The sequence below is a fragment of the Amblyomma americanum genome, chromosome 2 (genome assembly GCF_052857255.1).
Source record: "Amblyomma americanum isolate KBUSLIRL-KWMA chromosome 2, ASM5285725v1, whole genome shotgun sequence".
Taxonomy (NCBI): domain Eukaryota; kingdom Metazoa; phylum Arthropoda; class Arachnida; order Ixodida; family Ixodidae; genus Amblyomma; species Amblyomma americanum.
The window spans coordinates 100,438,847-100,452,337 of record NC_135498.1 but is presented as its reverse complement, the minus strand read 5'-3'; the positions used below and the strand labels follow the sequence as shown (position 1 = coordinate 100,452,337).

The following is a 13,491-nucleotide window of genomic DNA, read 5'->3' as shown; positions in this document are numbered from 1 at the left end:
CCTGCACCGGAACAGACAAGACCAGATCCGCAATCTGCTTCAAAACTACAGTGAGTGCTTTTCGACATCGCCGAAGGTGCGACAGACGCCAATTGCCAAGCATCGCATTATAACGGATCAACACGTCCGACCTCTCCGTCAAAGCCCCTACCGTGCGTCTCCGCGAGAACGACAAGCCATCCGGGACCAAGTCGAAGAAATGCTTCGCGACGACGTCATCCAGCCTTCAAACAGCCCATGGGCGGCACTGGTTGTTCTAGTGAGAAAGAAAGACGGCGCACTTCGATTCTGCGTGGATTACCGCCGCTTGAACAACATAACAAAGAAGGACGTCTACCCCCTCCCCCGCATCGACGACACACTGGACCGCCTCTGCAACGCCAAATATTTCTCATCGATGGACCTCAAGAGCGGCTACTGGCAAATTGAGGTCGACGAAAGAGATCGCGAGAAGACAGCATTCATAACTCCGGATGGGCTGTTTGAGTTCAAGGTGATGCCATTTGGTCTCTGTTCCGCACCAGCGACGTTTCAGCGAGTAATGGATACAGTGCTGGCAGGCCTGAAGTGGCAGATTTGTCTGGTATATTTAGATGACGTCGTTGTCTTCGCCTCGAACTTTGAAGAGCACCTCAAAAGACTTCGAACAGTACTAGACGCAATCAAGTCGTCTGGCCTAACCTTGAAAGCAGAGAAATGCCACTTTGCCTACGAAGAGCTGCTGTTTCTAGGCCACATCGTTAGCAAGGAAGGAGTACGCCCAGACCCGCAGAAAACAGCTGCTATTGAACAGTTTCAACCGCCGGCCGATAAGAAAGCAGTGCGCAGATTTCTCGGACTATGCGCATATTACCGACGATTTGTGAAAAAACTTTTCGCGCATCGCCGAGCCCCTGACCAAACTGACGAAGGCAGACGTGCCGTTTAAATGGGAAGCGCCGCAAGCAGAAGCCTTCAAGGAACTTCAGCGTCGTTTACAGTCCCCACCGATCCTTGCGCATTTTGATGAAAACGCCGATACTGAAGTTCATACCGACGCAAGCAGCGTGCGACTAGGCGCCGTTCTCGTTCAAAAAAGTGACGGGCTGGAGAAGGTCATCGCATACGCTAGCCGTTCCCTTTCCAAGGCCGAGGCTAACTATTCGACCACTGAGAAGGAGTGTCTTGCCATCATCTGGGCTACGTCGAAATTCCGCCCCTACCTCTACGGACGGCCGTTCAAGGTGGTCAGCGACCACCACGCGCTCTGCTGGCTTGCCAATTTTAAGGATCCCACTGGCCGACTCGCTCGATGGAGTCTGCGTCTCCAGGAGTTTGACGTTACCGTCGTTTACAAGTCCGGACGCAAGCACACTGACGCCGATTGCGTCTCACGAGCCCCTGTAGATGCACCGCCGCTGGACGACGATGAGGACGCCTTCCTGGGACCCATCAGCGCAAGCTCTTTTGCTCAGCAGCAACGCTCGGACCCCAACCTAAAAGGCCTCATCGAGTACCTGGAAGGCAAGGTTTCTTCACCCCCCGCTTCATTCAAGCGAGGACTGTCTTCTTTCTGTGTGCAGAATGAGGTCCTTGTGAAGAAGAACTTTACAGCGAACAAAACAGCCTACCTCCTTGTTGTACCTACTTGTCTCCGCGAAGAAGTTCTACAGCCTTCACACGACGAGCCGACAGCTGGACATCTCGGGTTTACTCGCACCCTCCGCCGCATTCAAGACAAGTATTACTGGCCCCGACTGTCTGCCGATGTCGCACACTATGTGAAAACATGCCGAGATTGTCAGCGACGAAAGACTCCTCCCACACGACCAGCAGGATTTCTGAACCCCATTGAACCTCCCTCAAGACCTTTTCAGCAGATTGGCATGGACTTGCTTGGCCCTTTTCCAACGTCAACATCTAGAAATAAGTGGATCATCATAGCGACCGACTACCTGACCCGCTACGCCGAGGCGAAAGCCCTACCGAACGGAACAGCAGCAGAAGTGGCCAAATTTTTCGTGGAGTGCATTCTTCTTCGACACGGCGCCCCGGATGTGCTCATCACGGACAGAGGAACAGCATTTACGGCGGAACTCACGCAAGCCATCCTGCGCTACAGCCAAACCAGCCACCGGAGGACAACTGCATACCATCCGCAGACCAACGGACTGACCGAGCGCCTGAACAAAACCATCGCCGATATGCTCGCTATGTATGTCGATGCCGAACATAAAACCTGGGATGTCATCCTGCCTTACGTCGTCTTCGCCTACAACACCGCAGTGCAGGAGACCACCCAGATGACGCCTTTTAGGCTCGTCCATGGCAGGGAGGCCACGACCACGCTAGACGCCATGCTGCCCAACGTTACAGAAGAAGAGAACGTCGACGTTGCCGCCTACCTTCAACGCGCAGAAGAAGCTCGAAGGCTTGCCCGATTACGGATCAAAGATCAGCAGCGGTCCGACGCCAGACGCTACAACATACGAAGACGCAACGCGGAATACAAGCCAGGAGACCAAGTCTGGGTGTGGACGCCCATTCGCCGCCGTGGATTGAGTGAAAAGCTTTTGCGCCGCTATTTCGGCCCGTACAAGGTTCTTCGTCGGCTGGGTGAACTGGATTATGAAGTCATCCCTGACGCAATGACTGCATCCCAGCGACGCCGCGTACGACCAGAAGTTGTCCATGTAGTCCGTCTGAAGCCGTATTATGCGCGCTAAAGGCCGCTGCATTTCCATGCTCTATTTTTCGCAAGATCTGTTTTTTTCCCTTACTAGTCGCATTTGTTTTAATGCATCGGGTCGATGCTTCTTTGAGAGGGGAGTAATGCCGCCAATATTTGCAGTGTTTGTTCGTTTTTCAAATCTGCCGCGACACCACCTTATCGCTTTGTTTGCGACGCAAGACGCGACTAGACTTATCTCGATTGATCGCAGCCAGGCAAAGCTGATTCTACGTTGTTCCGGAATGTTCTAGTAACTTTGCGCCCTTTATCTCGAATGTTCGCTATCAGCTTTAAATTGAGCACGGCCGACAGCGGCGGGCATTCTGTTCGGCGACCGCCGAGCACGCTTGTCGCTTCGCCGCCGCCGAGTGATTCAGTCCATTTTGGGTGCAAGTCAGCCCAATAAACAGTTCTTTTAGAAGACCCTTTCGTCCGTCTTCATCGCTGCTTCGACTGCCGTCACCACTACGTGACAATAATGTGCGTTTTGGGCTTTTCTTATTGCGCTGACGCTTACTGTAACGCCATCTAATAGCAGGTAAACAAAACACATAAGCTCGGTGACATACGAGCAGACTTTTGCACATGAAAACGTGTGTAACACCTATGTTACAAAGCTGCGTCACACCAGCTAGCCCTAATTGTTAGCTTAGTGTAGTTTAAGTTTCAGTCTCAGTAGGAAAACGATGCTTGGAACATCACAAGTATATAATTATCAGCGGGAGAGCAAATTCAGTTATAAATTGTTTACTCAGCGCGGGAATTTCTCGCACTGGTTCCATTTTACAACCACTGTATAAAACAAAATACACCAAGGAAAATGCGGTACGCCTACCCTTTGCAGTGCCCGCAAAAGAGCTGTCTTAGATGATTTTGGTGACAAGCGCCCTCAGAGCCCACAAAACAAACGAACGTAGTCAGCGAAATACAGCATTCTTTTAGCCAAAGAATGACTGCAAGCTGGCAGAAGGGGGTTTAAGGAGAGACAGGAAAGTACGGTCAGGAAGTACGCAGAGGTTCAACAAATCACTCATCTGCCTTACACTTATGGCCTGGATCTGAGTTATTGTCTCATACCTACAGAAAAAAAAATTACCACGTGCATAAAGGCGTTCTAAAACCATTAACAACCTACGAATTTCAAAGTTGAGCCGCTGGAAACAAATAAATAATGCCGGTCTATGAAATGTTTTTCTTGTGTTTTTTGTTTTGTTTTCTATTCTATTCTGAACTAGGTTCGCATTTTATGTCTCACGTAACCGATGTCAGTGCCGGTATGTGACGTTTGTTTACGCCTTCAGATACGGCTCAGAAAACATTAGTGCGCATACAAAGCTTCCAGTGAAGAAAGAAGAAAAAAACGGCGCCTGCTCACGAGCAAGGCTGTTCCAAACGGAGGTGCCGCCATAATTGAGATTTGTTTCTATTCATCGGACGCAGACGTCGGACACCGCCTCCGCCGTAACTGCAGATATGGCGAACGTTGAAAGGGAGGCTCACTCGACGAAGAAAAGTCGGCGCTCCGGCCGCCGACCTTCCGCACCTCCGCCGATGCCACAACAGAACCCCGAAGCACCGCAGGAGGCTGCCACCATGGTCTCCGCCCCCGTCACAGCAGCCACCTCTACCGTGCTCACGTCACCACTGGACCACATCCTCATTTTCGGCCACGGCTGGTTCCAGAGGCTCGTTCTGCTATGCACCACGCTGGCCTACTTCACAACCGTGTTGCAAGCAGCGGCGATCAACAGCCTGGCGCGCCCCGCGGACCACTGGTGTCGGCCGCCAGCAGAGTACGCCCATGTGCCAGCTGAGATATGGAGGAACATCAGCGTGCCACTCGAGGCTGACGGCGTGACTCGCCACAAGTGTCTTCGGTACGAGCCGCCGCTCCCTTCCGAGGAAGAAGACGGCGTTGAAGAAAGGAGTACGATTCCCTGCGACGCCGGTTGGGACTACGAGGTAGAGGCAGCCTCGATCATCAGAGAGTGGAACATCGTCTGTGAGCGTGATTGGATCATGACGGCCCTGATAGCTGCCTACATGCTCGGAGGTGTGATTGCTTTGCCCTTTTCAGGAATCGCTGCTGACAGGATCGGAAGGCGGCCCGTGCTGTGCATCTGGACGTTCCTGATCATGTTCGCCGGCATAGGAGTGGTCTTCGCCAAGACCCTAATCGCCTTCGCCGCTCTCCGCGCCCTCCTGTCCGCCGCGGCCGCGAGCGTCGTCGTCACATCCACCATGGTGCTGTTCGAGGTTACCGACACGCAGCACCGGGCCCTCTTTTGCAGCTGCGCCGTAGCCGGCGGCGCGCTTCTGGCCTCCGTCTACCAAGCTGTCGTGCTAGGCATGGTCACCGACTGGAAGGCCGTCCAGATTGTGTCCATGGTGCCAACCTGCGGCCTGGTTCTTGGAGTGTACCTGATGGAGGAGTCGCCGTGCTGGCTCCTGGCTGTACTGAAGATGCGACGCGCAGAGGACGTGCTGTCGTGGGCGGCGCGCGTCAACAACGCCGACCCCAACGACTTCAAGCATCGCCTGTCTGCGCTGAGGGTCGAGCTCAAACGGCAGCAGGAACAGCAGCAGGACCCCGGCAGCTCTGACATTTTCTCGGGGCCTCAAGGTGCTCGTCTTTGCCTTCTTAACATGGTAGTCAGTTACATCAACGCGATAGTGCTAATGACCCCGTTACCCAGAACATCCGGCGTTGGCGTTGTGGGCGCACGCGTAGGGTGGCCCAGGTGGCCTCCCGCCAGAGAAGCAACCTAGGTGGGTCACGCAGGTCAAGCGACCTTGTGGCGTTATTACAACCAGCCCACCGGACTGTATGCAAACTGACCAGCGTGGCAGGTGTCCGTTAAATAAATGCTTGAGAGCGAGGTGTTGTAGCTGAAGAACAACTTGGGTCGCACAAGCCCCACCGGTGGCAGCCCCTCCCATCGCAGGGCAGTGGTTCCTCCCTTAACCACACTGCGGGCGAAGCGATGTGATGGCTCCCATGGACCTATGAATGCAAAGTTGAAAATGACCAATTTCACATCGCGTCATATACTTAAGGTGGAGGTTTAGTTTCCTCTTCAAATTTTCGATAATATTGAATTCCTACAAATCGAAACACAATGCAAAGCGAAATCACTTTCATCCAAAAAATTGCGCATAAATCGGAAACCCAGCATTAAGAAACGATAACACGCCAAGCATTCAGGCATCAGCTATTTCCAATTCCATGCTTGGTTTTGACAGTCGACTGGTTTATGCGGGTTTACCGTCCCAAAGCAACTCAGGCTTGAGGGACGCCGTAGTGAAGGGCTCCGGAAATTTTGACCTCCTGGGCTTGTTTGATGTGCGCTGACATCTCACAGTACACGAATCTCTAGCATTTCGCCTCCATCGAAATTCGAGCACCGCGGCCGGGATCGAACCCTCGTCTATCAGGTCAGCAGCCGAGCGCCATAACCCATGAGCCACAGCAGCCGCTTTGTGACAACCAACTTCGAGTCAGACCATTGTGTGAGCTGTAATTAGATGCCACTGTGCGTATTAATGCGGTAGAACTAAAAGCCTCATCGGAGAAAAAAACGTGGCATCGGCCATAAATGCGTCCAATGGCTACAAGGAAGAGACATAATCAAAATGAATAATTCCCAATGGCTTGGGGTAAGTGACATCGCGAGATTACACGCGACATCATTTTTGGTAAAGACAGTAACAGCTTATAATGCTATCACTCTGCCAACATTTTAGCCAATGAGGTGTCCCTGTAATGTTTTCTGCACCCTTTTACATAATCGTTATGTATTAACTAGCTCGTGAATCCGTATGGGTCTGCCCTACGCAATTCAGATTTGGTGATAGGATAAAGCATGGTTCCCGTGACAAAGGTGATCTGAAGCGACGCTTGATCATATCGTTAGACTGAACCCTGGTGGTCACCGGACATCATAGAGGCAGAGTGCTTTAATAACGAGTAGTCTTATTAACGAGCTGAAATATTGTTCTATGGGGCTCAACGTTCTAAAGCGGCCCAGGCTGAGGCACTCGGGAAGAACTGAGATAGCCCACGAAACTGCAGCTGCACAAAACAACAGATAGCGATAAAGAGACGACGACAAGTTGAAAGAGCACGACCGAACACTTAAGTTAGTCATTCATACTTGTTGGTGGCTTGGTAACGATTTTCTGTCCTTTATTTACGACTAGATACAAGCTTCTCGGCAAGCGTGTACAACCTTTGTAAAATGTAGAGCCCGCAGGGGTTTGCTTCTAGGCTTCGAACTCCGGCAGCATCCGTGCAAGTCCTAACCTGCGGAGAGGGGAGAATTAGAGTTCCCCTTAGCTACAAGATTTCGAACACTGTGAATGCATAACAAGCTACGCGGCGTGGCCCAGAAGCAAGCTTCCTTTAGCTGTAAGCGTTTGACAAAGACCGTTCATCGCAATGTAGCCTGCCACACGTTCTGTTTACAGCGTTAACATTTAGTGTGCGGGTGTCTGTCGTAAACGTGGCAGCTGGCGAGACCGTCCACAGCTTCCGTACGTCCGAGTGTGACCACAGCACCTCGCGGTTCAGTCCCCCGTGACCACCCCGCTCACACAGCCCGTACAATCACGTGACGACCACCCTGTGCATATAGTTGGTGGCTTCCGTTAAGCTACATACAACACAGGCGCAATAGTTAAACAGTAATTCGCGGCAAATGCTACAACTGAAAAAGAACAAGGAAGAATAACTAGCGGTGATGATCCGCATTGCCACGGATGACTTTTTTTTTAAACAAACGCGATTATTATCTTTACGCGACACAACCACGCATACAAGGAGCAGATTCGCAAGCAACCAGGGACGTCCACCTTGATGCTACTTAGAACATCTCAAGATCGAAACGCCCAATTCCTCCCAAAGGAGAGCCCATAGCCCATGGCGCCGAGCGATTTTTATAGCATCGCGGTCATAATCTTTTTATCTTATCCCCTGTCATGCTCAGTTAAAGCATGCTTGATCCCATTTGGATATTATTGCAGGGAATTAAACACGGATTAACCACGTCATCATGAAACTCGTTCGATGCCCTTGGCTGGAGGAACTCTTTTATGGGGAATTTGCCGTTTCATTTGTTCATTGTATGTGATGTCTAACTAGATCACGCTCACCAACTTTGGACGTGTCTCAATGATTTCTGTTGGAACATGACTGGTTCAGTTTCGTTTAGCGAAAATCTTTGACTGCCTGTGAAGCCAACTAGCTCTGCCACACCATGCTTTACATAAACCACGTCCTAGAATTGAAAGGGGGGGGGGGAGGGGGGCGGAGTGGTGCTTCTTCCCCTGGAAACCGTCTCCCTTGCCTTCCGTTGTTTTGCAGCCCCTCACCTACGCACAACTCATTCATACTCATAAGGACTATAACTGGAGCGGGAGGTCCGTACACACTCGATATGTCGACCACATCGATTCGAGTGTCTCACTGCAATCATTTGCAAGCGGGATGAGGAATTCCAAGTTAATCCCAGTGTCTAAATGTCATTACAACCCTTCGAACAAATCTGTTCCCTGTAAACCTTCAAGCCCCTTACAACCATTTGTAACTCTCTAGCCTTTATTCGATTTGAAGCCCAAAAAGACCATGGCGATCAAACGGAAATCAAGCGACGAGTAAAAAAACTCCAGGCAAGGCAGTTTAAAGGAAATTGTATTCTCGTCTGATGAGTACAGAGTACCGAAGGTGTGTAAACGCTTTCGAAGCCTCGCGATCCTCGTAGGCTGTCTGCGGACACCAAAAACCACCGTTTCGAACGTCACTCCGTAATTTCTTAACACGCGCTTGTTAATCGCAGACGTGTACGTGACCGAACTTATGCGGAACCAGTCCCTGCGCCACCGGTCCTTGGTCACCTTCGGGTGCTGGCTCGTCGGGTTCGCCGTCTACTACAAACTCCTAACGGGCCAAATCATGCGCTCCAACGACGGGACACAGATCGCGCTGGTCCTGCTCAGGCTACCCTCGATCATCGTGAACGTGATCATCATCACGTACGCCGGGCGGCGCAGGACGCTCAGCCTCAGCTTGATCATCATGGCCGTCGTGGCCGGAGCACTGGCCATTGGGCACACGGTTCGAGCTCCCGGCTACGTCCTGGCGGCCTTGGTCGTGGTGTGGATGCTGCTGTTCGACCTCTACGCCGTCACCCTGTTCATCCTGACGGCCGAGCTGTACCCGACGGTGGTTCGCGGGGCGGGGCTGGCATTCAGCTACACGTGCGGGCGCGTGGGAGCCGTCATAGGGCCCTTCCTCAATGAGATTCATTCGTCCGACATGAAGGGCTTGATGTACGCCGTGGCGGCCGCGCTGTTGCTCTTCTTCGGAGTGATGGCGCTGGCGCTGCCGGAGACGACGGAGCTGCAGCCGGCCAACACGATGCACGACTTCGCGGCCGAAAAGTGGCAGCTGCAGTCTCCACTGAGGGTCGCTCGAAGAGGCAGCAAGCGCAAGCGAGCCAAGAGCGGCCAATCCGAAATCCAGAGAGCAGCCAAATAGAGCCGGAAGTGAAGAACAAGATGCGCGGTGATTTGGGGTGGGGGAGGGGGGAGAGGGGGTGGCAGTAATCATATTTGTGTTTCTGGAGCGCATACGCAATCCTCTGCTTTATTTTATTTATACATCGGCTGTTTACTTGAAGCTCATTTTCTCTCTAGACTCTGTGCTCATTAACAGAGTATATAAATCGTTTCGTACCCAGGATATGCGTAGCACTGCGAAAGGGACACTACCAGACGCTGCTAATGAATCGTTGGAAGATATTTTATTGATCCATAGCTTACAAAGCGCTGAATTCACAAGAACTCTGGCATCTGGAAACATTCAGTGATTTTCGTGCTCTTATGGTGTCCAATAAATTTTGCAGCAATTGTTCTAGCACGTAACGAAGTTCGACTGTGTCCGCCAGCGGCGGACAGCTCACATGCGAGTAACTGAGTGATGGGCACAGTGTCCCGTACGGCGAAACTGTCCAACTTCCCGCCAGTATTGCGCTAGAGATCCGGAGTGCGTGGTGGGGAGAGCACATTTTTAATTACTAATCCATTATTTATATAGCCTACGGCAAAGCCTGGTGTAGATGCGGCATTAGTTGGTCAATAAGCTAAATAAAACCCGCCACTATGCTCTCCTCGTCTATTCTCTATATATATACCACGGTAGGGGCGACAAGGTGTAACCGTCCCTCATAGCGCGAGTCGCTTTAGGACGTTAAACCCCCTTAAACAAAACTAAACCAACCATTCCACAATTCAATACTTTCATCCTATTTTATAGTCTTCCGAATTGGCGATCCCTAACTGAAGCCCTTTCACCGGTGTTACCCTGATATTAAGGTATACCCTTTGAATGGGCCGATTGCCAGGGCCACTATGCTTATAGACACTCTTATAGTAACTATGTCGCATCTCTCGATTGTAAATAATACGTAGCGTTTCTGTAAGCATGTTACACAATGTCGCACCTCTCGATTGTAAATAATGCGTAGCGTTTCTGTAAGCATGTTACACAATGTTAGAAGCTATATTTAGTAATCGTACTATTTGTGCCCCCGGTTTCTGTTTCGGTTCGTAGTTGCCAGGTTTCTACGCGACGTCCAAAACCAGACAATGCGCTGTCACGTGGGCCCGGAAAACCGTGAGGTCGATTGGGCACGTTGTCTGCTTGACACGCACGTGGTGCGCGTAAACACGGAGACGACGGAGAGACGGGAGCAGGGCAAGTCGCAAATTAATGCGAATAGCTCCGAGTCAGAAGGCGAATAATTTTATTTTGGCGAGGACACTGATTATGAGGCATCGGAGGACGACACAGACGATGAAAAAGACGTCGCGTTTGCGAACACCGACAACCACTTCATTCTTTCACCGCTTGAGATAAACATGGATGAGTTTTATCCTGTTTGGAACTGCACCAAACCCTGGCCTGGCCAATCCCCCACCATGGGTATGTGCCATCGTATTTGAGGCAACGAGAACAACTTTATATTTGACCCGCTGGCGTCGGGCTCTACGCAGTTCAGGTTGTGCCAGCGGACGCCGAGCGTGTAGGCAACGTAAACTGGGAAGCAGTGTTGTTGTCGTGTTATTTTGCTGCTCCTCTAAGGGATTTTCGTTTGTTTTCGTCCCAACTGCATTGCCCGGTCTTTTTGCCATTTTGTCAGTTACTACCAGTCAAACATATCGCGGACAAATTTTAAACGAGGCCACTAACACGTGCAACCCTGCATGTTGTAGCTCGGTTTTTGCTGTTTGCGTAAAGAATGCGTATACAATTTGTCGCGGGCACCAATTACACCGTTTGGATGCCATTTCTCCCTCAACTGTTTGCACATGTTCTCCCACGTGCATGTATAGTGCCGTATACTTTGCGAGATTGAGGGGCATAATTTTGCCGCTCCAGCAATCCATTCGCACACCTTTATTCGTTTCTTTTATCTTTTCGTTCCTGCACCGTGATACGTACGATCTTGCGCTTGCCGCATGCTTCGTGGCGAACGTGCACTAATGCGAGAACTCGGAAAAACGCGGCCAATGCATGCACAAAGCGGTCTTTCCGAAATTGCCTTCGACTGCGGGCACGACGGCTTGCAAGTGCAGTTTTGCGTGCTGCAATAGTAGTACTACTAGTAATAATAATAACGACGTTTATCCTCGATGTGAATGTGGCCGCTGTCGAGCCATGGACACCCTTCTCGAGTCTGCGCTGCCTTGAAATACCTGAAGTCGCTGCCCACATCCCAGAGTGTGCTCTGTGCATCACCAGCAGCAACATATTTGTATAGGGGGTCCCTTAACATCTACGCACGGCAACTTGCATATTTGGCACTACTGGAAGACAGACCGGCCCTCGTCAACGCACCAGAGATCCACAGGTAACTGGATGTTGAATGTTTGATCACACATGAGAGGCAGTTGTGATTTTGTCATGCTCCGCTCCTGTGTCAGTTTCAATGATGACATTTGTGTCTCTTGCATTAAACTCCACGTTTGTCTTGATCTTCAAACCTAACTACGCCACCATTTCGCTTGCAGCTATACAGTTTGAATGCAGCCACCTTCGTATGAAAAAAGCTTTAAAGTTTGAGGACAGTGGTTGAAATTTTGGCAATCCTGACAGCAAGGCTTAAAGCAGTGAAAATATAGCTTCCTACATAATATCGCAACGTACTCTCTTATTCTGTATATACACCTCGCCTGGCACCTCAGTTGCTGGCACTTGCCACTGATATTGAACAACTAATGGAAAAACTGAATCAGGGTTCTGTAACTAACAATTTTTTTGTGTTTTTCACATCATCATCATAATGCAGCGACTATTTTTTTCAGTCGTTACTGGTACGCGGCATAACGACAGTTTGTGCGCTGGATTAGGCGTCGCCTTGTGAGGAGGAATCGCAGAGTTCTGCCAAGCTGTGTCGTAGGAGAAATGAGAAATGCTTTCCCCGCACAGCGATACTGTGAGTTTCGCTACCTTAAATAAATCAGTTTCAGAAATGAACGGTGCCCACTGAGGGCAATAAGGTGTACAGTTATTTATTTCACATCAAAATGCAAAGCAGAACAATGAACTGCGGGTAAAACAAAAAATTATGTGTACATTAGGCTGAATTATTAGATGTGATATTTCGGAGAAATGTGCACTTCGTATACATATACATACTTTGGGCTGTCCTCGCTACACTTAACACATATTCAAGAAATGCTGCCTTTAGCAATACGACTGCCGAAATTCACACCACATAACAGGGTTTGTACATGTGATAAAATATCCCACTGCTCTGTAATCAATATGAATGAACACATATTTTCATACCCAACAGTAAAATGACAGAACAGCTATACCTGCATTAGCTCCTATGCGTAAGGGATGACCCCTAGCCGAGCCAGTCTGTGCCAAGCATATTCTGGTACAATGACAGACATCGCTGTACAATGGACTGCTTCAGTTGCATGCACTTTTGAAAATTCCTGAGAAGTGCATAAAACCCACGTTCCTTGCCTTCTGCAAAGCATTGATTATTATCATGTCAGCACTTCCTCAATATCCATGTTATCCAGACGAACCAGTTTAATAGGATCAAACCCTCTCCCATTATCTTGTTTTTCTCCCATTTGCACACCTCTGTTTGAAAGAAAAAGCAAACAAATGTTACCCTGATCAGCAGTACAATAATGTAGTTTTGTACAAGCAATACAGAACAACAACCTGAGCGCACTTCACACAAAGCAAATACGTGCAAGTAATGACGACTTGAGGGTTGGACAAGATACAGTGGGCTCATATTTGAAGGACAAGGACAGCAGAAAGGTGACACTTGTTCTAATTGAATGAAGGTAATTTGGAAAAGGAACAAATTACAGCTAAATAAAATTAAGCAGACGAAGGAACAAAATGAAAAAGAGTGGTAATAGTTGGCAGACGTTATAAACGATTAAGCAGAGACTGTTTGCGTGTATCAAGGAGCTTTCACTGTGAAAGGAACTTCCAAAGTCGACAAAGCCAGGGTGTAGTATCACTAGGAGCGCCAGCTTCTCGCAGTTCTGTGAAAGATTTCAAATTTTAGCTTGATATGGGGAATTTTGAGCAGGCAGGTACATTTTCTTTATGCAGGTGTTGCGCACATCAGTGAGCACAGCAGATCGATAGGAATGCTGTCAATTTAACCTGAACTCTCGAGAAAGCTATACCCTGGTAAATAAGAACCTGCGCATGGCCAAATATCTCCTGAAGCAAGCTAGCGCAT

The 13,491-nt window shown here is 49.8% G+C and overlaps 1 protein-coding gene across 1 annotated transcript; it reads left to right on the top strand.

The window, feature by feature from the left end:
* Window positions 1-4,183: 4,183 nt before the first annotated feature.
* Window positions 4,184-9,245, top strand: LOC144119938 (beta-alanine transporter-like). The gene is made up of 2 exons (XM_077652439.1): window positions 4,184-5,333; window positions 8,545-9,245. Exons 1-2 carry the CDS (start codon window positions 4,184-4,186, stop codon window positions 9,243-9,245), a joined length of 1,851 nt encoding a protein of 616 aa, XP_077508565.1.
* The last annotated feature ends 4,246 nt before the right edge of the window (window positions 9,246-13,491 follow it).

Bases quoted from the DNA above. Each gene is read 5' to 3' on its own strand.
- LOC144119938 (XM_077652439.1), top strand. From the start codon at position 4,184: ATGGCGAACGTTGAAAGGGAGGCTCACTCGACGAAGAAAAGTCGGCGC. The intron at 5,334-8,544 runs GTGCTCGTCTTT...TGTTAATCGCAG, and splicing joins CATTTTCTCGGGGCCTCAAG to ACGTGTACGTGACCGAACTT.